Raw genomic sequence first — 24,981 nt, 5'->3', positions numbered from 1 at the left:
AGATGGAAGCCGCTATTCATTAAAAGGCACATGACAGTCCGCTTGGAGTTTGCCAAAAAAAGACCTAAAGACTCTCAGACCATGAGAAACAATATTCTCTGATCTAATGAAAACAAGATTGAACTCTTTGGACTGAATGCCAAATGGCACGTCTGGAGGAAACCTGACATTAAAGCTGCTAGAGCTGTTAGAGCTATTAGAGCTGTTAGAGCTGTTAGAGCTGTTAGAGCTGTTAGAGCTATTAGAGCTGTTAGAGCTGCTAGAGCTGTTAGAGATATTAGAGCTGTTAGAGCTGCTAGAGCTATTAGAGCTGCTAGAGCTGTTAGAGATATTAGAGCTGTTAGAGATATTAGAGATATTAGAGCTGTTAGAGCTGTTAGAGATATTAGAGCTGTTAGAGCTATCAGATATATTAGAGCTGTTAGAGATATTAGAGCTGTTAGAGCTATTAGAGCTGCTAGAGCTGTTAGAGATATTAGAGTTGTTAGAGCTATTAGAGCTGTTAGAGCTATTAGAGCTGTTAGAGCTGCCAGAGCTGTTAGAGATATTAGAGCTGTTAGAGCTGTTAGAGCTGTTAGAGATGCTAGAGCTATTAGAGCTGTTAGAGCTATTAGAGCTGTTAGATATATTAGAGCTGTTAGAGCTGTTAGAGATATTAGATCTGTTAGAGCTGTTAGAGATATTAGAGCTGTTAGAGCTGTTAGAGCTGTTAGAGCTGCTAGAGCTGTTAGAGATATTATAGTTGTTAGAGCTCAAGATCATGAATGGAAGTGATGTAGGCCAGTGGAGATTATTGTATTCTCATTCCCATGTTCCACTCCTTGATTGGTGGAGAGGTGGTTATTTATGAGCTGTTTGTTAAACTTCTTATGGTTTGGGGCAGCATTGAGTAGCTTCGATGAATAAGGTGCCCAGAGGTGCCCAGAGTAAACTGCCTGCTCCTCAGTCCCCAAAGCTAACAGATGCATATTATCAGCACATTTGGATTGAAAACACTCTGAAGTTTCTAAAACTGTTTGAATGATGTCTGTGAGTATAACAGAACTCATATGGCAGGCAAAAACCTGAGAAATAATTCAACCAGGAAGTGGGAAATCTGAGGTTTGTAGTTTTTCAACTCTTAGCCTAACTAATACACAGTGGAATATTGGTCATGTTGCACTTCCTAAAGCTTCCACTCAACAGTCTTTATAACCTTGTTTGATGCTTCTACTGTGAAGTGGGGGTGAATGAGCGGGGAATGAGTCAGGGCTCTGGCAGAGTGCCATGAGCTGACCACGCTCGTTCACGTGAGAGCGAGCTCTGTTCCATTGCATTTCTACCGACAAAGGAATTATCCGGTTGAAACATTATTGAAGGTTTATGTTAAAATCATCCTAAAGATTGACTCTATACTTTGTCTGACATGTTTCTACGACCTGTAATATAACTTTTTGGACTTTCCGTCCGCACTTTTCGCTGGACTTGAATTTTTTTTACCAAACGCGCTAACAAAAGGAGGTATTTGGACATAACTGACATTTATTGTGGAACTGGGATTCCTGGGAGTGCATTCTGATGAAGCTCATCAAAGGTAAGTGAATATGTATAATGCTATTTCTGACCTCTGTTGACTACACAACATGACGGATATCTGTTTGGGTTGTTTTGGTCTCTGAGCGCCGTACTCAGATTATAGCATGGTGTGCTTTTTCTGTAAAAAAAAAATGTAAATCTGACACAGCGGTTGCATTAAGGAGAAGTGTATCTATAATTCCATGCATAATAGTTGTATCTTTTATCAATGTTTCTTATGAGTATTTCTGTAAATTGATGTGGCTCTCTGCAAAATCACCGGATGTTTTGGAACTACTGAACGTAACGCGCCAATGTAAAATTATTTTTTGATATAAATATGAACTTTATCGAACAAAACATACATGTATTGTGTAACATGAAGTCCTATGAGTGTCATCTGATGAAGATCATCAAAGGTTAGTGATTCATTTTATCTATATTTCTGCTTTTTGTGACTCCTCTCTTTGGCTGGAAAAATGGCTGTGTTTTTCTGTGACTTGGCTCTGACCAAACATAATCATTTGGTTTGCTTTCACTGTAAAGCCCTTTTTAAAATCGGACAGGGTGGTGGGATGAACAAGAAGTGTATCTTCAAAATGGTGTAAAATACTTGTATGTTTGAGGAATTTTAATTATGGGATTTCTGTTGTTTTGAATTTGGCGCCCTGCACTTTCACTGGCTGTTGTCATATCGTCCCGTTAGCAGGATCTCAGCCCAAAGAGGTTTTAATAGCCTCTTCTAGCCTGGGCATTTAGTGCCCTCTATTGGAGAGTAGTTATTCTACTTGTTTAGAGATGTGTTATAAATAGCAATGTGCATTATTCTGGGAGATTTGTGCTAAATAGCAAAGCAATGGAAAACATATTTTTTTATTTCTATTGGATCAAAGTATTCCCTCCCTCTTTCAGTCTGTTTTACTCTTTTTGGTGCCTACTGAACACAAGATACTAGAACGGATGCTGGACATCCCTTCTAGATCAGAGCGGTGTACTTCAAAGCTGGTCAGTTCTGTGTTCAACTTGGTCAGTTCTGCGTTCCACTCGGTCAGTTCTGTGTTCCACTCGGTCAATTCTGTGTTCCACTCGGCCAATTCTGTGTTCCACTCAGTCAGTTCTGTGTTCTGGATAACTGTTGACACGAAGGTGACCTTTTAGCCAGATACATTTCTATGGCAACAAATGCTGCAGCTCTAACCTCCGGAATGAAGTGTTTGAGCCGTGAGTTGTGGACCAATCAAATTAGATTCCCTCATCATCCCCTTCTCCAGACCATATTTGAGGAAGACGTCTGATTAAAGATTTTATTAATCAAATGTTATTTTGTGTTAAAAAACAGTAATAGTCACAGCACACATTTAGTAATGACAGGATGCATTTGAAAACTTCCAACGCAGATATCCCACTCTGGAACTGTAGTGTAACCCGTGGAGTATATTATTATATTATGTTATATTATTTTTATTTTTATTTATTTAGTTATAATATTTATATTATTATAGTATATTATGTTCAACAATATATTGAAAATTATATTATGTTATATTATTTGTATATATTTATTTAGTTATAATATTATATTATTATAGTATATTATGTTCAACAATATATTGAAAAATAAGCTAAATCCCCCCCAAAAAAACATATTTTCAATATTCATGTTTATTTTTTTCAGTATTCAAAACTTTACGTCAGAAAATTGTTCTTGAAATCAAAATACTACTCATATTACAGAGTAAATACTAACGCTTCATATTAAACCAATGTCTGCTTTGTTGCACCTACAGATTAAACATTTGGAGTCTTAAAGGAAGCGTGTGAGGCCAAAATGTCAACTTTTATTAATTATTTCTCTATCATGATTCTAGATACAAATGTCAAATATATGTCAACAATCCTTTCATTCTATTGGATCAAAGTTCTATAAAATCCCCCCCCCCCCCCCCCCGCCAAAAAAATCATGGTATTTAAAAAAAAAAATATTGGTCCTTTTTCGTGAGCAATCACCTTAGAAAATCAAGTTGATGCATGAATTGAAGAGACACCCTCTGTGTTTCAAAAGACGATGGAATTAACCACTGGTATGTCCACTACACATGATGTTGTCTTCTGGCTACAGCTACATGTCAATGATGTCCTAACAACACAAACGCCTAGCAACCTGACGGTTGCATGTTCAAATCACTACTACTTTTCATCTACTTTGCAATTAATTAGCATGTTAGCTAACACTTCCCGAAACCTAACCTTAACCCTTAATGCCTAACCATAAACCCTAACCCCTAGCCAAGCTAACATTAGCCACAACAAATTGGAATTTGTAAACATTTATGTATTTTAAATTCGTTACATATCGCACTAATTTAATTTGTAACATACTCTCCCCTGCATATTCATTTGGACAGTGAAGTGAAAACTTTTAATTTGTCTCTATAATAGTCCAGCATGTTGGATTTGAGATGAAATGTTTCATATGAGGAGACAGTACAGAATTTCAACTTTTATTTGAGGCTTTTTTCATAGAAATCTGTTTTACCATTTAGAAATGAAGGAACTTTATGTACTGTATCTAGTCCCCGCATTCGAAGGTGTGACTAAATGCCTTCAACTGAAATGTGTCTTCTGCATGTTGTGTCTTCTGCACCTCCTCTGAATCAGAGAGGTGCAGGGGGCTGCCTTAATTAATCAACATCCACATCTTCAGCACCTGGGGACCAGTGGGTTAACTGCCTTGCTCAGGAGCAGAACAACAGATTTTTACCTTGTCAGTTTGGGGATTCAATCCAGCAACCATTTGGTTACTTGCCCAACACTCTAACCACTAGGTTACCTGCCTAATGGTTAATAACAATAACAAATTAGTAACCCATATATAGCCAACTGAAATACCATATTCATAAACAGTGCATTTAAGTAAACAATTTCAAGTTGATATTTATATTATGTCTTATGGTTGACATCACCCTGATTTCACTCTCAAATATCTTGCTCTGCTCAAGGGGTCTCCTCAATGGTCAAAACTGGGCAAGACTGGTTGAAATGGCATCATAATGACGTCATGACGTAATGTCAACCAGACTGGTTCTGGTGATGTCATTTCAACCAATTTTGCTAGTTGCTAGTTTCAGAGAGCTCCAACCTGGTTGGGGCTGGGAGCTGTGTCGGACTCCGTGGTTTCGGACAAGGCGGACAGTCATACGAGTGAGGCGGCACAGTGACTGCATTCATACGGGCTTCACAAAGGCTATGATCCTCTTCTACAAAGGCCGGCTATCCCTGGAGAATGTCATCGTGTTCTACTGTACACAGAGCTGAAACTCTCTGAACAAGGAATCAGGGAAGCACACTCTGGTACCCAGTGATTCTAAACCAGGGGACCTAGGACTGAACCCTGGGGGACCTCAGTGAGCTTTCAAGGGAAGGGGTTCCTGGAAAAATCAGGGGGAAAGTGGCTCTCAGAATGGGGAAGGTTGAGAGCCTCTGCTTTAGCCTAAAGCAGGCCTGTAGATGTCATGTCACAAGTCACTGTTTCTTATGGACAATTCAATACTGAACAAACACAAGTGGGAAAATTCAGTTATTGTGCTTGAATTTCACAGGAAAGTCTCAGATGTAAGACTGGTAGATGCAGAAATGTACTTCAAAATTGCAGCAAAAACGTAATTTAGCAGACATTCTCACACTGACTAATCAGGAGGACTAAAGTAGGTCATCCAATGTGCTTCAGATCATATGCCTTCTTTGGTTTCTATCTCCTCTCTCTCTCTCTCTTTCTTTCTCTCTCTCTCTCTCTTTTTGCTCTCTCTCTCTCTCTCTCTCTCTCTCTCTCTCTCTCTCTCTCGCACACAGTTACACACACATACATACTATACATTATATTTCAATAGCAGACAGTGATGATAGTTTGGTTGATCAGATCCTGTTCACATCTGGAGCAGAGCTTTACACTCACATACAGTATACAGATGTAGGATCTTCATTTGAGCCAGTTTACTACAGCAGGGAAATAATCCTGCAGCAAAAGAGAAGGTGAATTATTATGTGGATTGTAAATAATATACATTTTTTTGTAGGTGTTGATAAAAGTTTCATAAGTGAAAATCAAGTCTGAAATTTCAAAGTCGAAATTACAAACTTCAGAAGTTTTTTTAAATATGCTACAACTTTTTAATTTGCTGCATTGCAGGAAAATTTGCCTGCAACAGGGTGATCAAATTAAGAGCCTACATCTGTAGGTCTACAAACACACTTTCCTTCTCTTTCTTTCACAGAGGTTTCTCGCACCCAAGGATATTCTCTCCATCCATTGTCTAGAGACGCCAATGTTTTGAACACCAACAAACCATAAACCTTTTGTTTTGCACATGACTGTCACGACTTCCGCCCAAGTCGGTCCCTCTCCTTATTCTGGCGGCGTTCGGCGGTCGACGTCACCGGCTTTCTAGCCACCGCCGATCCACTTTTCATTTTCCATTTGTTCTGTCTTTGTCTTATCACACCTGACTTCACTCAACCAATCAATTGTTTATTATTTAACCCTCTGTTCTACATGTTGTATTTGTGAGTGATTGTTATTTGTTACGTGGATGATTGTCAGGCGTGGCACTTTTGTTTTAGACTGTGTTTTTGGCACTTATACACGCATTACAGAATCCCTCACCTCAAGAATGCAGTCAGCAGGAGCAGACCTAGTTGCAGTGGAGGAGCGCGTTCAGCAGCACTCGACCATGTTGAAACGTTTGGGCACAGCCACGGATCGTGTCCTGCAGACTATGGATTGTTGGGGGAGAGGAGGAGGAAATTCAGCACCTCCACCAGCCCCACTACAACAGGTCCCACTATCCACCCCTCTTTCACCTGGTTTTTGACTAGCGCTCCCGAAGGAATATGATGGAACGGCTGCCAGATGCCAGGGGTTTTTACTACAGCTGGAGCTCTACCTGGCGACCGTCCACCCGGCTTCTTCGGGGCGTGAGAGTGTGTCTACCCTCGTCTCCTGCATCTCAGACAAAGCCCTGGAGTGGGCCAACGCCGTATGGAGTGAAGGAGACGCGGCGTTGGACCATTACGCAGAGTGAACGTCTGTTCCACCTGAGGCAGGGGACGAGGAGCGCGCAGGATTTCGCCTTGGACTTCCGGAACCTGGTCGCCAGCGCGGGATGGAACAACAGGGCCCTGATCGATCACTACAGGTGCAGTCTGTGCGAGGATGTCCATCGGGAGATGGCCTGCCGAGACACCACCCTCACATTGGACCAGCTGCTGGACCTGTCCATCCGGCTGGATAACTTGCCGTCCCGCGGACATCCTGATCGGGACCTGTCAGTTCCATCCCCAGCACCTCCGCTCCGACGCCCATGGAGCTGGGAGGTGATGCACTTAGGGCGACCGGAGGAGGGGCCATTCCCTGCACCATCTGTGGCCGCAGAGGGAACACTGCTAGTCGGTGCTGGGGGGGGTTCCTCAGGGAGTCGAGGAAGCAGGCAGGGCACTATATCGTGTCATCCCAGGTGAGTCGGCACCAGGCTAACCCAGATCCCCCTGTTGCTCACATGTATGTGTTTATTTCATTTCATGGGTTTTCCCCGCATAAGGCGCTAGTAGATTCAGGCGCTGCTGGGAATTTTATTGACTGTTCATTTGCTCATAGTTTAGGGATTCCCCTGGTTCCTGTGGATATGCCCTTCCCTGTGCACGCCCTAGATAGTTGACCGTTAGGGTCAGGGATGATTAGGGTGGCCACCGCTCCACTTGACATGGTTACGCAAGAGAATCAGTCTCTTCCTTATTGATTCACAAAATTGGATCTCAGGAGCGCTTACAACCTGTTGCACATCCGGAAGGGAGACGAGTGGAAGATGGCATTTAGTACAACCTCAGGGCACTATGAGTATCTCATCATGCCGTACGGGTTGATGAATGCTCCATCAGTCTTCCAGACCTTTGTGGTGAGATTTTCCGGGACCTGCACGGGCAGGGTGTAGTGATGAATATCGACGACATTCTGATATACTCCGCTACATGCGCCGAGCAAGTGTCCCTGGTGCGCAGAGTGCTTGGTCGACTGTTGGAGCGTGACCTGTACGTCAAGGCTGAGAAATATCTGTTCTTCCAACAGTCCGTCTCCTTCCTAGGGTACCACATTTTCACGTCAGGGGTGGAGATGGAGAGTGACCACATTTCAGCCGTGTGTAATTGGCCGACTCCCACCATGGTAAAGGAGGTGCAGAGGTTTCTAGGGTTTGCCAACTACTACTGGCGGTTTATCCGAGGTTTTAGTCAGGTAGCAGCTCCCATTACCTCACTGCTGAAGGGGGGACCGGTGCAGCTGCAGGCTTTGGTCCACATAGACTGTTTTACGGCGTAGCGTAGCTATAAACTAACGCCTCCTGCCGAGCTCCGCTGTCTTTCAAAGTGACAAAGCACTTGAGTGAACCGTGTCCATCACGTAGCACATCACCGCCAACAATCAACAAAGTTGTCTAGATTGGTCTGTTTAGATCTTTATGGACAATTTGGTACCATGAACGACAGGATGAATGGGCCCAGGGTGCATTTCAACAGTCTAAAAACGGCTTCCTCTCCAAGTCTCCTTTCCATTAGTAGTTGTCACAGGTCTGATCGGAATATAACAAGACAGAGGAAACACATTTCCATTGTAGTGGAGGCATCGGCCATCTTGCTTTTACCTGTCCCACTGCGTGTTTTCAGCTCGGTGAAGATGAGAGACGGGAGAGGAGCAGAGGAAACCACTTGAGACTATTAAGATGCACCCTGTGCTCTCCTCTTATTGCTGTGAGGTAGTGAAGGGTCTGGTGTCCTCTTCCTCTTATTGGTGTGAGGTAGTGGAGGGTCTGATGTCCTCTTCCTCTTATTGGTGTGAGGTAGTGGAGGGTCTGATGTCCTCTTCCTCTTATTGGTGTGAGGTAGTGAAGGGTCTGGTGTCCTCTCCTCTTATTGGTGTGAGGTAGTGAAGGGTCTGGTGTCCTCTCCTCTTATTGGTGTGAGGTAGTGAAGGGTCTGATGTCCTCTCCTCTTATTGGTGTGAGGTAGTGAAGGTGCTGGTGTCCTCTCCTCTTATTGGTGTGAGGTAGTGAAGGGTCTGATGTCCTCTCCTCTTATTGGTGTGAGGTAGTGAAGGGTCTGATGTCCTCTCCTCTTATTGGTGTGAGGTAGTGAAGGGTCTGATGTCCTCTTCTCTTATTGGTGTGAGGTAGTGGAGGGTCTGGTGTCCTCTCCTCTTATTGGTGTGAGGTAGTGGAGGGTCTGTTCAATTGAAGATACACCGATGGGTGCTCCAGTGAGACCATTACCTTCCAACTTTACTCTGTTTTGGAGCATTTTCTTCTGTTTTGGAAAGAGGTCCTTGGACCTGTGTCTTATTTGTCACCGTATAACCTTTGACAGTGGTACGATTCTTAACATCAATCCCCCCCCATGATGATTATGTAACACCAACAACGACCAGCTGTATCTTTCCAAAGTGGATAGACATAGAGGAAAACACACTGTTCGCCGGTAGAGAGCTTTAGGTATCACGTTACACAAAACCAATTCATCGTTATAATACAGACAGAGGTGAAAAGCTGTTCATCATGTTACACGGAGAAGGAAAAGACAGCTAGAGACAAAGGTGGGAGAGACAAAAATGCTTGGGATGAAAGAGAGGGCACAGGAGGTAAAGACGGAGAGACTAATAAAGTGGAGGAGAAAGGGAAAGACACAAAAGAAAGAAAGAAAGAAACAAAGAAAGAAACAAAAGAAAGTAAGAAAGAAAGAAATATAAAATCAAAGAGGGAAAAGTCAAGTCAACTTACAGAGAATGATTTAAGAGAACATAGCAAAATCATAGAGATATGAAATCAGCCAACCCTGAATCAGCCAATTCCATTCCATTTTAGTCATGTTCAGGAAGTAAACAATTTTTTTTTAGATCAAATTGTCAAATTTTCTTTAATGAAAAGCAATAAGGGTAATTGACCTCAAACCTGGACATCTGTTCATATTCCGCTGAGATTTATACCATTACAACTAGACAGTATATACTGTAGTTAGCTGTGATCCCGTTCTAGTAGAAAAAACCTGATATGGTTTATTACAGATCAGATATTCAATAAGACTGACATTTAATATACAGTAGTTAGCTGTGGGAGAGATGCTGCCCGGAAGTTACTCCAGCTTCGGCCGGACACCCTCAGTGTGGCAGACTATGCGGTGGAGTTCCGCACGCTAGCAGCAGAGGGTACCTGGAACATGGAACCGCTGTTCGACATGTTCCTGCACGGATTATCGGAGGAGATAAAGGATGAGCTGGCAGCCCGAGAACTACCAACCGATCCCGACTCACTCATCGCTTTAACCATCCGGATTGATGGTCAGCTACAGGAACGTTGGAGGGAGAAGAGGTCCGATTGTGGTCCGCATCACTCTCTCAGGGATCCCACCTTGCATCTGATGAACTCCGGAAGTCCCTAGCGTTTTTGTGAATCGGAGACTGCCGATTCACCTCTTCCCGAGCCGATGCAGATTGGCAGGGCTAGGCTGTCTCCGGAGACTGCCGATTCACCTCTTCCCGAGCCGATGCAGCTTGGCAGGGCTAGGCTGTCTCCAGCAAAATGCGTACACAGACTTGAGACCCAGAGTCGTCTGTATTGCGGTACTGTCGGTCATTATGTGTCTACCTGTCCCTTCGAGAATCCTAGCTCATTCCTTGGAGTGAGTACACCTCTGGTGGGTCTTAAAGACCATTTTTAGTCTCCTCTTGCTCGCCCCCTTCTCCGTGCCATCCTGCGGTTGGGTGACCAGTCCAAGTCTCTCCAGGTACTCATTGACTCTGGGGCCAATGTGAGTTTCATGGATGTTACCCTGGCGTCTGAGCTTGGCATCTCCACTCAACCCCTCTCCATTCCCATGGGTGTTTAAGAGCTGGATGGGCGCTCTGTAGGACGGGTCACCGACCAGACCACCCCCGTCAACCTACGAGTGTCAAGGAACCACAGCAAGACGATCCAATTCCTGCTGGTTAAGTCTCCGCAGGTTCCCGTGGTATTGGGATTATCTTGGCTCCAGCAACACAATCCCTCCATTGACTGGGCTACGGGTGCCATCGTGGGCTGGAACCTGTCCTACATCCCCGGAAACCGAGACCTTTTGGCGCTCCAAGATCATTATCCCCTCTGCTGTTTGTCCTCTGTTGTCCCTTACCCTCCATATTGTTCCTACCTTTTCTGTGTCTAGAGTTAAAGCCATGTCTGACTGCCCCTTGTCTCCTGTTTCCAGGCCCACCCCGTCTCATCGACGGCCGACCGGCGTACAGGGTGAGACGTCTCCTGAAGGTTCGACCTCAGGGGCAGGGGATTCCAGTACCTGTTTTGACTGGGAGGGTTATGGCCCGGAGGAGAGGTGCTGGGTCTCCGCTAGGAACATCCTGGTCCCAGGCCTCATCTCTGAGTTCCAGCGCCGCTCAGCCAGGTATGTACCCAGGTAGGACGCCAGGTGGTGGGGGCGCCTTGTGCTTGTCTCCACCCCCCTCCAGATGTCACCCATCTTCCCCACTCATCCCCTGGGTATGTATACCTGTGTTTTCCGTCTGTCTGTGCCAGTTCGTCGCGTTTGTTCAAGCCTACCAGCGTTTTGTGTCTCAGCTCCTGTTTTTTCCAGTCTGTCTTTTCTCACCCTCCTGGTTTTGACCCCTGCCTGTCCTGACTCCGAGTTCACCTGCCTGACCACTCTGCCTGACCCTGCCTGCCTGCCGTCCTGTACCTTGGTCCCATTACTCTGGATTACCAACCTCTATCTGACCTGACCCTGGGCCTGCCTGCCGTCCTGTACCTTTGCCCATTACTCTGGTTTACCGACCTCTATCTGACCTGACCCTGGGTCTGCCTGCCGTCCTGTACCTTTGCCCCCTACTCTGGTTTACCGACCTCTATCTGACCTGACCCTGGGCCTGCCTGCCGTCCTGTACCTTGGTCCCACTACTCTGGATTATCGACCCCTGCCCGCCTTGACTTGTCGTTTGCCTTCCCCTGTTGGTACAATAAACATTGTTACTTCAACACAGTCTGCACATGGGTCTTACCTTAAACCTGATAGCCTCTTCTTTTTTTTTTTTACCTAGCTCTTGTAAATAGGTATTTCGTTTTGAACGGTTTGTGCTAGATATTGCATTATAAAGGTCCAATCACCGACACCATGCTCTGTTTGTTTCTGTGGCAGAGGCTGTGATATAGCCAAAGCCCAGAGCCATATATTAAGAAATTAATTACTCTCACTATGCCTAATCAGACTTGCCTATACGAATGGTTTTCACAGTAGTTCACAGACAAAGTAAAACAAATATATATATATAAAAAAAATGCTTGTGAAGCCACTCGAATGGTACAAATGTAACAACAACTCACTCAGCACACTGGACTTGTAAGAACCCCACAGATGTAACCATGTGACGTGTTCACTGTTTTATCTGACCGCCACTAGTCCCAAGTCAACAGTCCAACAGGTCACGTTTATCAGCGACTTATCATCAAGGAAACCACTGCCCAAGAAACTGACTCTAGGGGTGAAGAGAAAATCCCTAGAGAATCCAGTCCAACATGTGTATATCAGCGCTGTGATGACACTTGGCATGCTTTAACTCACGATGATGTCATGCTGAGTCATGAGTAAAGCTTACTGTATCCCTGTGTGTGTGTGTGCGTGCATGCGTGCGTGTGTGTGTGTGTTGGTGTGTGGTAAGAATTAATCAGGGTGACACAGTGAATCTTCCTCCTCCTCTATGGTGAGGAAAGTAGTGAAATATACAGTAGTAATGGAGGTGGGGGTAAATAGGGAGGGAATAAAAAAGAGAGTTGAGAGTAAGAAAGAAAGAGAGAGAGAGAGAGAGAGAGAGAGAGAGAGAGAGAGAGAGAGAGAGAGAGAGAGAGAGAGAGAGAGAGAGAAAGAGAGAGAGAGCACTCTAACCCTGCCCACTTTTACAAAGCCATTCAACTCCGACATAGTGAGGCTTCTCCAGTGCTGTGTACATCAGCAGGAAAGGACACCATCACTACTGCAGCTCAACACACTGTCCTATATCCCAGGCACTTTGTTCAAGGACTAAAGTAGCGTGGACACGCTCTACCGAACACGAGACTGGAGAGAGTGGACAAGAGACTTCACTAACTGGACAAAAAGAAGAGGAATGGTTTTACAAATCTGAGAGGAGACAAAGCTGAGAGGAGACACCTGCTTTCCTGGACTTGATAGGATAAGTGGTTTACAAGGACTGCAGCAAAGACCTGGTTTATGAGGACCAAGTAAAGAGCCTGGTCCCAAAACCTCCATCTCCACTTTCCAACATCCAACTTTTTGAAGCTATAGTACCACTCTCAAAAAAGAAGCTATAGTACCACTCTCAAAGAAGAAGCTGTAGAACCACTCTCAAAGAAGGATTGTACTTTTCTCAAACTTGTTCTTTCAGGGAAACAGAGGTAAGGTGAAGAGAGCTCTCCGGTGTGCTGCTTCTCGTTCAGTCACCCCTTGCCGCAGTCCTCTCATCACCCTCTCCAGGGAGTGTGTATGTGTGAGTGTGTGTGTGTGTCTGTGAGTTGTCTGCGCTTTGTAGCACAGGATGCCCTCGTTAGCCGCGTTGGCTCGGGTGCTGGCGTTGCTTCTCCCTGGGCTGCAGACAGGATGTGGCTCCGCTACGGTAGCGGGATCACTTGCGACGGTGGATGGAGCTACACGGGGACAGGAGCAGGTGGAGGAGATCCAGGTGACCCCCTGTCCTTCCTGTGTGCTGGCCCAGATGAGGAGTGACTACCTGGGCTCGGACCCGGGTTCTGTCCCGGCCCCTCCTGGATCTGAATCGGCGTCGGCTCCGACGGACATGGTAGAAGCGGTGAAGCAGCACATCCTCGACATGCTCCATCTCAGCGCGAGGCCCAACGTCACCCACCCGGTGCCGCGCGCCGCCCTGCTCAACGCCATCAAGAAACTACACGTGGGCCGCGTGGGCAAAGACGGCAGCGTGGAGATCCAGGAGGAGGGGCCGGGGGGCGGCGTGGGGGCGGCGCCGCCACCCGAGCCGCCCTCCGAGATCATCACCTTTGCCGAGCCAGGTGTGTATAGCGTTTCATTTAAAGTGTATTCCTAGGTACTAAGAAATGACTTTGGTAAAATGTTAATTATACTATATAATAACATGAATTACTTTCTGGATATGTTTTGGTTGATTTATTAAACCAACACCGCTCGGTAGTGGTAAGGTACAAGGTAGTTATTACTCCTGTTGAATGGTTTGAAAAAGAACCAGAAACGATCCACTGTTTTCTCTTCATTATAAATACCAGCAGTAAACAAAGGTTCCCAAGGGTTTCTTCAGCTGTCCCCATAGGCTAGAAACATTACTGCAATTTATATGTTGCCCATAAGAGAACCATTTTTTTGTTCCAGGTAGAACCCTTTTGGGGTTTCATGTAGAACCCTCTGTGGAAAGGGTTCTACATGGAATCCAAGAGGGTTCTAATTAGAAGGAAAATTGTTCTGCCTGAATCCAAAAAATGGTTCTTCAAAAGGTTCTCCTATGAGAACAGCCGAAGATCCCTTTTAGGTTCTAAATAGCAGCTTTTTGTCTAGGCGTGTAGTGTAAAATAACGTGCTGCCTGAAACCCACGCTACCTGTCACCCACGCTGCCTGAAACCCACGCTACCTGAAACCCACGCTACCTGAAACCCACGCTACCTGAAACCCACGCTGCCTGAAACCCACGCTACCTGAAACCCACACTGCCTGAAACCCATGCTGCCTAACATCCACACTACCTGAAACCCACGCTGCCTGAAACCCACGCTACCTGAAACCCACGCTACCTGAAACCCACGCTACCTAACACCCACGCTGCCAGAAACCCACGCTGCCTAACATCCACACTACCTGAAACCCACACTGCCTGAAACCCACGCTACCTAAAACCCACGCTGCCTAAAACCCACGCTGCCTGAAACCCACGCGGCCTGAAACCCACGCTGCCTAAAACCCACCCTACCTGAAACCCACGCGGCCTAAAACCCACACTACCTGAAACCCACACTACCTGAAACCCACAATACCTGAAACCCACACTACCTGAAACCCACACTACCTGCGTGTGTGAAATGTGTAGTCTGCCTAGGTCTGGAAACGTTTTAAAGTTGACAAGTGTCTGTGGTGCTTATGGCTTTCTCTTGAGGATTCCTTCGAACTTGTGGTCAACAAGGCTTAGATGAAACTTATCGACATCCCTTTTCAGTTTCTTAGTTTGGGGGTTATGTGCATCCTCAGCTAGCACGAGTTCCCCACGGTTCAGAGAATGTCGACTGCAGCTTTGACTAGATGATTTCAGTGAGACATTACAAACGCAGCTGCTGGAGGGGCACATTCAATATATGTTTAGGAGGTCGTCATTGAAAATAAATAATTTGTTATTAGCTGGTTTGCCGGGTTAAATAAAGGTTAAATGAAAGGTTGGTATGAGATTAAGAAAAAGGAATTGTAAATTATGTGACATGCCAATTGTGTGTGTGGACTATATGGACTGTAGACTAAATTAAAATGGACTGTAGACTAAATTAAAATGGACTATAGACTAAATTAAAATGGACTATAGACCAAATGAATATGGACTATAGAATACATTAATATGTCTATAGACTAAATGAATATGGACTATAGACTAAATGAATATGGACTGTAGACTAAATTAATATGGACTATAGACTAAATTAATATGTCTATAGACTAAATGAAAATGGGGGAAACCCTAGCCTGGTTGCTGTCTCTGTTCAGCTACATGACAGGAGAAAAGTAAAGGAGTGAAACGTTAAACACACAGAAACCCCATACTACTGTATATTTATAGTGAGGTTGACGTTCTAGAGTAGAGAGGAACACACAGAAACCCCATACTACTGTATATTTATAGTGAGGTTGACGTTCTAGAATGAACGCACCAAATGGGTTTAGGAAGTAGGAAGTTAGAGAGGGAGATGGGCACACGTAAGAGAGGTACTGTATGATGACAGTAGAGAGGAACACACAGAGAGGTATGTTGACAGGTCTGGGGTTCGTATGTGTGGGGAATGTACGCTCAGGAGTTGTCAGCTCTACACTCTTAGAAAAAAAGGGCTCTAAAAAGGGTTCTTTGGCTGTCCCCATAGAACCCTTTTTGGTTCCATGTAGGGTTCTATCTAGAACTAAAATCATTCTACCTGGAACCAAAAAGGGTTTCTGCAAAGGGATGTCTTATGGGGACAACCAAAAGAAACATAGAAATGCTGTGTTGTGGATATTAAGAACACGGCGCAGAAGGAACTTTTCAGAGCTTAAATGTTATCATCAGTCGGGGAGAGAGAGGCAGAGAGAGCCAGAGAGAGCCAGAGAGAGAGAGAGAGAGAGAGAGAGAGAGAGAGAGAGAGAGAGAGAGAGAGAGAGAGAGAGAGAGAGAGAGAGAGAGAGAGAGAGAGAGAGAGAGAGAGAGAGAGAGAGAGAGAGAGAGAGAGAGAGAGAGAGAGAGAGAGAGAGAGAGAGAGAGAGAGAGAGAGAGAGAGAGAGAGAGAGAGAGAGAGAGAGAGAGAGAGAGAGAGAGAGAGAGAGAGAGAGAGATGGAGACAGAGAGAGAGAGAGAGAGAGAGAGAGAGAGAGAGACAGAGATGGCGACAGAGAGAGAGAGAGTGAGAGAGAGAGAGAGAGAGCCAGAGAGAGAGAGAGACAGAGAGAGAGAGCCAGAGACAGAGAGAGCGAGAGAGAGAGAGAGAGAGAGAGAGCCAGAGAGAGAGAGAGACAGAGAGAGAGAGAGAGAGCCAGAGAGAGAGAGAGACAGAGAGAGAGAGCCAGAGACAGAGAGAGAGAGAGAGAGAGAGACAGAGATGGAGACAGAGAGAGAGAGAGTGAGAGCCAGAGAGAGAGAGAGACAGAGAGACAGAGAGACAGAGACAGAGAGAGCGAGAGAGAGAGACAGAAACAGAGAGAGCGAGAGAGACAGAGATGGAGACAGAGAGACAGAGAGAGAGATGGAGACAGAGACAGAGACAGAGACAGAGACAAAGACAGAGAGACAGAGACGGAGATGGAGACAGAGAGACAGAGAGAGAGAGAGAGAGCTAGAGACAGAGACAGAGAGACAGAGAGAGAGAGAGAGAGAGAGAGAGAGAGAGAGAGAGAGAGAGAGAGAGAGACAGTATCCCCCGACAAGTAGCAGAGAAGTAGCAGAGACACGTGTTCCCCAGCTGTGTCTCTCTCTCTCTCAAGCACTTTGTGTCAACGCAGAAAACTGCACTGTACAACTATACCCTAATGTCTCTGTGTTCAGAGGAACTGAAAGTAGACCAAGTTTTGGGATTTCAGGCCTCGGTTTTCATCCTTTTACAAGAGCGGGTCATCAAAAGGCACCATCCAGAAGGTTGGTGAGTAAAACCCGTACATTTAGATAACCATTTTCTGTGTGATGGTCCGCCCTCGAAAAATTATGTTGCATAAAAATTACATAACTGTTTTTAAATAATAATCATCAAATCAAATCAAATCTAATGTATTCATAAAGCCCTTCGTACATCATCTGATATCTCAAAGTGCTGTACAGAAACCCAGCCTAAAACCCCCAAACAGCAAGCAATGCAGGTGTAGAAGCACAACAATAATTATTATTATCACTGCATCAGGGATAGCTTTATACAGACGCTTCGACTTTGCAGCCTTCTTGCTTCAGATACACTGCATGACCAAATGTATGTGGACACCTGCTCGTCGAACATCTCATTCCAAAATCATGGGCATTAATATGGAGTTGCCCCCCCCCCCCCCCCCCCACCCCGCCCCCACCCCCCCTCAACATTGCTGCGAGGACTTACTTCCATTCAGCCACAAGAGCATGAGTGAGGTCATGCACTGGTGTTGGGCGATTAGGACTGGCTCGCAGTCGGCGTTCCAATTCATTCACAACGGTGTTTGATGGGGTTGAGGTCAGGGCTCTGTGCATGCCAGTCAAGTTCTTCCACACCGATCTCGACAAACCATTAATGTATGGACCTCGCTCTGTGTACGGGGGCATTGTCATTCTGAAACAGGAAAGGGCCTTCACCAAACATATGCTACAAAGTTTGAAGCACAGAATTGTCTAAAATGTAATTGTATGCTGTAGCGTTAAGATTTCCCTTAAGGGAAAAGGGTCTAGCTAAAAACCATGACAAACAGCCTCAGACCATTATTCCTTCTCCACCAATCTTTACAATTGGCACCATGCATTGGGGCAGGTAGCGTTCTCCTGGCATGCATCAAGCCCAGATTCATCCGTCAGACTGCCAGAATGTGAAGTGTGATTCATCTCTCCTTAGAAGGCATTTCCACTGCTCCACAGTCCAATGACGGCGAGCTTTACACCACTCCAGCCGACTCTTGGCATTGGACATGGTGATCTAAGGCTTGTGTGCGGCTGCTCGGCCACGGATACCCATTTCATGAAGCTCCCGATGAACAGTTCTTGGGCTGAGACAGCTTGGAACTCTGTAGTTTGTTGCAACTGAGGACAGACGATATTTCAGTGCTACGCCCATCAATACTGGCCGGTCCCGTTCTGTGAGCTTGTGTGGCCTACCACTTCGCGGCTGAGACGTTCTTGCTCCACTTCACGATAACAACACTTCCAGTTGACCGGGGCAGCTCTAGCGTGGCAGAAATTTTACAAACTGTCTTGTTTGAAAGGTGGCATCCTGTAACGGTGCCACGTTGAACGTCACTGAGCTGTGTCTTCGATTTAATACACCTGTCAGCAACGGACGGGTGTGGTTGATATAGCCAAATCCACTAATTTCAAGGGGTGTCCACATACTTTTGTATATTTATATAGTGCACATCAACCACGTACATATCTAGTGTTGGAAAGAATTGTCATATTCAGGTGCAAAGTGGGTGAATCAAAGATGATATCAGACGAAGATGCAAAAAAACAGCAACAGGAAAGGTTTAATATAATGCATCGGAACAAAAACGTGTATCCGTGTACCACAGCACGCAGTCATGCGCTGCACGCCAACCCAACGAAGGGGGGGGGGGGGTTGCTCCGATTCTGGAGTCTTTCTTGATTGCGGGTCGGCCAATGTATACTGCAGAGCGGTGCAATAAGCGCATTCCTCCCTGGCTTGTTTGCTTACATAAATGTGCATAATGGCTTGGTACTATAAATAACCACCCTTTTGAATGAACCTTCGATTAAAGAAGGGCCAATAATGAGTTGGCGGAATTAGGGAGAAGGGGGGGGGGGTGTTAACGATTGTGTGGGGTGGGGGGGGGGGCATGGAGGCGAATCGGAGGGCTCCTGGCCGTGTATAATCATTTCATTCATCCAAATATGAGCCCCAATAATTACTTTTAGGCAGTGTGGAAGCTATATGTGGAGATTTGGATGGAGAGGTCTTTGAAAGAGCCTGAGCAAAGTGAGAGTAGGATATGGAAAGGGAGAGATATGGGAGGATGGGGGGAAGGTGGGAAAAGAAAAAAGAGAGAGGGAAAGAACAAAGAGGACTAGAGAGGGAAAGAACAGAGAGGACTAGAGAGGGAAAGAACAGAGGACTAGAGAGGGAAAGAACAGAGAGGACTAGAGAGGGAAAGAACAGAGGACTAGAGAGGGAAAGAACAGAGAGGACTAGAGAGGGAAAGAACAGAGAGGACTAGAGAGGGAAAGACCAGAGAGGACTAGAGAGGGTAAGAACAGAGAGGACTAGAGGGGGAAAGAACAGAGAGGACTAGAGAGGGAAAGAACAGCGAAGACTAGAGAGGGAAAGAACAGAGAGGACTAAAGAGGGAAAGAACAGAGAGACAGGACTAGAGAGGGAAAGAACAGAGAGACAGAGGACTAGAGAGGGAAAGAACAGAGAGACAGAGAGGGAAAGAACAGAGAGGACTAGAGAGGGAAAGAACAGAGAGCTAGAGAGGGAAAGAACAGAGAGGACTAGAGAGGGAAAGATCAGAGAGGACTAGAGAGGGAAAGAACAGAGAGCTAGAGAGGGAAAGAACAGAGAGGACTAGAGAGGGAAAGAACAGAGAGCTAGAGATGGAAAGAACAGAGAGGACTAGAGAGGGAAAGAAAAGAGAGGACTAGAGAGGGAAAGAACAGAGAGGACTAGAGAGGGAAAGAACAGAGAGGACTAGAGAGGGAAAGACCAGAGAGGACTAGAGAGGGAAAGAACAGAGGACAAGAGAGGGAAGAACAGAGAGGACTAGAGAGGGAAAGAACAGAGAGGACTAGAGCAGGAAAGAACAGAGAGGACTAGAGAGGGAAAGAACAGAGAGGACTAGAGAGGGAAAGAACAGAGAGACAGAGGACTAGAGAGGGAAAGAACAGAGAGGACTAGAGAGGGAAAGAACAGAGAGGACTAGAGAGGGAAAGAACAGAGAGGACTAGAGAGGGAAAGAACAGAGAGGACTAGAGAGGGAAAGAACAGAGAGACAGAGGACTAGAGAGGGAAAGAACAGAGAGACAGAGGACTAGAGAGGGAAAGAACAGAGAGACAGAGGACTAAATAGGGAAAGAACAGAGAGGACTAGAGAGGGAAAGAACAGAGAGGACTAGAGAGGGAAAGAACAGAGAGGACTAGAGAGGGAAAGAACAGAGAGGACTATAGAGGGAAAGAACAGAGGACTAGAGAGGGAAAGAACAGAGAGGACTAGAGAGGGAAAGAACAGAGAGGACTAGAGAGGGAAAGAACAGAGAGGACTAGAGCGGGAAAGAACAGAGAGGACTAGAGAGGGAAAGAACAGAGAGGACTAGAGAGGGAAAGAACAGAGAGACAGAGGACTAGAGAGGGAAAGAACAGAGAGGACTAGAGAGGGAAAGAACAGAGAGGACTAGAGAGGGAAAGAACAGAGAGCTAGAGAGGGAAAGAACAGAGAGACAGAGGACTAGAGAGGGAAAGAACAGAGAGGACTAGAGAGGGAAAGAACAGAGAGGACTAGAGAGGGAAAGAACAGAGAGGACTAGAGAGGGAAAGAACAGAGAGACAGAGGACTAGAGAGGGAAAGAACAGAGAGACAGAGGACTAGAGAGGGAAAGAACAGAGAGGACTAGAGAGGGAAAGAACAGAGAGGACTAGAGAGGGAAAGAACAGAGAGGACTAGAGAGGGAAAGAACAGAGAGCTAGAGAGGGAAAGATCCTTATTTTCTTCTTTTTATTTTAGATCTAGCCTAATATATTTTTGAAGCGCTTTTCATTCAAACTATTTTTGGTTCCCCGCTTTGTTTATTAATTTGTTCATTAGGAGGAGAAAAAGAGATAGAGGAGGAGAAGAGATAGAGAGGGTAGCGTGTGAACGAATTGTATGAATGTAATTTAATGTTGGTGGGCTTTTCTGTACATGCATATGCATATGCGATATGAGTTGCTCCCATTTCAATATATTTATGGTTTATGATGCCTAATTAACAGCTAAAGCCCCCAAAAGTACTAAATAATTCCGACCAAACTTGACAGACTGTTTGATGGTTGACTGTCTTTGTTTAGTTACACTAGGTGTTACACTACACTCCTGTTTGTTTGTGATTAAATTCAATGAGATTCCCAGGACATGTTTCTCCAAAACCGACAAAAACGACAGAGAACCAGCTATGCACGAACACTGCCAGACAGACGCACACTTTGGTAATAGATAGTGAGAAAGTTGTAAAAAAAAAAAAAAAACGTCACCTAAGCACACACGTTGCCACTCACCAGTGACTTGATAAACTGATTGTGGCCTGGCTGTTCAATGTGTCTGCTACAGTAACTACTACTTGCTAGCTTTATTGAGTTGGAACTTAGCTAGCGAGCTAGTGATTTTGGGCACTGATAAACAGCCTGTAGCTTGTGTTTATTTACGATAGTTGGACGGCTGATGAGGAAGTTGTAGACGTGTTATTGTTCTCAGAAATCAGTCCTGAGAGCGCAGCCAGATTTTCCCGACTTTCCAGACTTGACTAGACTGCATGCATATTTTTTAGCATGATAAATACTACACCAAACACCTTAGTTAAGTGTAAAATTGCAAGACTAAGACCACTGCAAAAAACGTCAAAATGATAGTAATTACAGACTTCTTAATTTATCCTAAATTAATTCAGACTATTTTAAGGAAGTTACTATTTTTGAGGAGGTGGCTATGTTGTTGCTACGGTGACTCAGGGGGGACAAACAACAGTCTCTGCCTCTGTACGATATGTGCAAATAACACACCCACATCCAACCACACCCCCAAGACAACTCTCGTTTGACTTCAGTCATGGCCGCTAGCGTTTCTTAATTAGCTTAATGAGCAATGAGGCTGTGTTGGAGATGTGTGTTGTTGCGTGATGGGTTGCACAACGTTGACCATTGGCCAGAGAGACTTCATGGTAGCTCTCTATATTACATTTTTTTTGGAAACATTTATTATAACCAATATAAATATTTTAATTTTTATATTTTATTAGGTGCAACTGTGTACAATATCAGACAATAAATGTCTGGTATCCATGAGGCTGTCCTAATATGAACATCATACACTAGTCCAATCACTGCATCTCCAGGACTCAAATCTACACAAGTATTTATAAAGACGTATTAATGAAAGTCACTAGGAGGTTATTATAAAGTGTAACCTGACTCACAACAATCCGCCCGTTGCTTTCCTAACTAAACAGATGCCAGAGTGACTGGGAAAGATAAATCCGAGCCAAACCTAGTCAGACACGACAGACCTCGAACAAATGCATTCTTGTACAAACAGAGTATGGGTTTGGAATAGAATGGACTGTCCATGGTCAAAAGCATGTACAATATCTCTCCTTCAGTCTAGAGCTCTATTTGATACTTAGAGTAAGCCTTTGAATATATTTAAGGAGGCTATGAGGCTTTTGCCTCTAGGGGTGCTCTTAAGCCAAAAGAAGTCCCCTAAATGGACAGACACACAGATTCGTCCAGAAATTCCATTTTTGGACAAAGAGGGGCACACCTCCAGTCAGCAATTACATTCCTGTACAGCCTCTTTTAAACATACTAGGTGTCATTTTAGAAGAGCAAAGAAAAACCTGCGTTGTCTAACCAAAAATGATTATGCACATTTGAAGCATTGCTCTCATTGTGATGACTAAACAACCTTTTCCCTTTTCTCCTGTAGGCGACACTACATCCGCTGTGACCTTTGACATTTCCAAGGAGGGCAGTGAGCTCTCAGTGGTGGAGCAGGCCAACGTGTGGCTCTTCCTCAAGCTGGCCAAGGGGCAAGGGCGAGGCAAGGGCAAGGTGAACATACAGCTTCTGCAGCGCCGCCGGCAGAAGACCAAAGCGCCAGGCTTTGCCTTCAACGAGACCCAGGGCGAGGAGGAGGAGTCGGTGTCTGAGAAGATGGTGGACACGAGGCGCAGCGGCTGGCACACGCTCCCCGTGTCGCACAGCATCCAGTCCCTCCTGGACACCGGTGGCAGCGTCATCGATCTGCGAGTCTCCTGCCCGCAGTGCACCGAGGCGGGCGCCACACCCATCTTGGTCCAGACCGAGGGCGAGCAACCGGGACGAGAGAGGGACCAATCCCACCGGCCTTTCCTCATGGTCGTATTGCGGCCCGGCACGGAGGAACACACTCACCGACGCGCCAAACGCGGCCTGGAGTGCGACGGAAAGATGCACATCTGTTGCAAGCGGCAGTTCTATGTCAACTTCAAGGACATCGGCTGGAACGACTGGATCATCGCGCCGCCGGGCTACCACGCCAACTACTGCGAGGGCGACTGCCCCAGCCACGTGGCCAGCATCACGGGCTCCTCGCTGTCCTTCCACTCCACTGTCATCAACCACTACCGAATGCGAGGCTACGCGCCCTTCCAGAACACCCAGTCGTGCTGCGTGCCCACGCGGCTACGCGCCATGTCTATGCTCTACTACAACGAGGAGCAGAAGATCATCAAGAAGGATATCCAGAACATGATTGTGGACGGGTGTGGCTGCTCATGAGAGACAGTGAAAGAGAGCAGATATATATATATAGACTCACCAATAACAAGAAGACACCCGTTGGGATGATGGGCCGTTTATCCCTTCAAACAAAAACAATACCTTTTTTGGGGAGTCATGTAAAAAATGTGTTGACTGACTGATCTGTCCGTTTTGTCTGATTATCTGACGGGAAATTTTGAAGTCTCTTTTTTCAGATTTGGAAATTTTGAAGTCTCTTTTTTCAGATTTAAAAAAAAAAGAGAATACAGAATATATTTTTGTTGAATGGAGAGCAAGAGTGGGACTACTTATGTGATTCCTGCTTCTCTGCACTGCAATGAACATGGAACCATTTTCCCTGAAAGAAAAAACCATACAACTGATCAAGTATTACCGTGTTTTTCTTTTTAATGTTTCTTTACACATTATGGGTGTTTTGATTTATTTTTTCATTTGTATACAAGGAAGACTTTTTTTTGCAAATTTTTTTGTTGTTGTTTTAGTTCAAATGCGCGTCCGTGTTTCAGTTGTTTGTTACTGTTGAGAGATACTTGAAAGAAATAGGTTTGACCAGCTACTGGAGCCAAACACTTTTATAATTAATAACACGTTTTTTTTATTTTTATTATTATTAATATTTCTGAACTATTTTGTCTTTTTACATAAAAAAAAAAAAAAATTATGTTGAAATTTGCACTATACCAACATTCATGCCAGCTTGATCACATTGACGGTAAAACACCAAACAGATGAGAAGACTACAGCTACAGACTTCTCAAGCAAAAACATATGAAGAGTTTTTTTTCCGACACTGTAAAAAAAAAAAAGTTGTATAAATTATCTTTTATATTTGAAAGAACTTCTGAAAGAAATTGGGTTGAGTCTATCCTAATCATGGCATGGAGTTGTTCAATGACAGACATGTATTTGTTTGAAATCTATCACTTGATGGTTTATTTCAGTGACAAATAATCATGTAGTTTAGCTAAAAGTAGTATTGCTAGGTTTAACACAGTCAAATGTAACAAATAACTACTTTATATATATATATATATATATATATATATATATATATATATATATATATATATATATATATATATATATATAAAGAACTGTACAAATGTTACGTATGACATCAATACTTAAATATATGAAACAATACAAATCAGTAGAGTAATATGAGATGTGAAACATTTACATTTGACCTTTTAGTAATTTAGCAGATACTCTTATCCATAGTGACTTACACCTTAAGATAGCTAGGTGAGACAACCACATATCACAGTCAAATATACAGGATATGAACATTCCATTCCACCTAAACAATGGATATATATATATATATATATATAAACACTTAAAATATTTAAATGAAAGATCTGAGAACAGTCATTGTTTTACACACACATGAAGGTACCCATAAACAATCATTTCTGATGGAAATACAATCATTTTTGGAAATAAACT

At 44.7% G+C, this 24,981-nt stretch overlaps 1 protein-coding gene across 1 annotated transcript; it reads left to right on the top strand.

Annotated features, from left to right (window-relative positions):
* Positions 1–12,566: 12,566 nt before the first annotated feature.
* Positions 12,567–24,169, top strand: inhbab (inhibin subunit beta Ab). The gene is made up of 2 exons (XM_021590092.3): positions 12,567–13,655; positions 22,697–24,169. The coding sequence occupies exons 1-2, from the start codon at positions 13,166–13,168 to the stop codon at positions 23,527–23,529; spliced, it is 1,323 nt and encodes a 440-aa protein (XP_021445767.3). The 5' UTR covers positions 12,567–13,165; the 3' UTR covers positions 23,530–24,169.
* The last annotated feature ends 812 nt before the right edge of the window (positions 24,170–24,981 follow it).

The sequence above is a fragment of the Oncorhynchus mykiss genome, chromosome 28 (assembly GCF_057628025.1).
Source record: "Oncorhynchus mykiss isolate SJ-2025 chromosome 28, ASM5762802v1, whole genome shotgun sequence".
Lineage (NCBI taxonomy): Eukaryota > Metazoa > Chordata > Actinopteri > Salmoniformes > Salmonidae > Oncorhynchus > Oncorhynchus mykiss.
The sequence above is the reverse complement of the archived record's forward strand: the minus strand, read 5'-3'. Positions and strand labels throughout refer to the sequence as shown.

What these genes read in the sequence shown, in the direction of transcription:
- inhbab (XM_021590092.3), top strand. Translation starts at nt 13,166, where the DNA reads ATGCCCTCGTTAGCCGCGTTGGCTCGGGTGCTGGCGTTGCTTCTCCCT. An exon ending in CATCACCTTTGCCGAGCCAG is followed by an intron (nt 13,656 to 22,696) that starts GTGTGTATAGCG and finishes TTTCTCCTGTAG; the next exon opens with GCGACACTACATCCGCTGTG.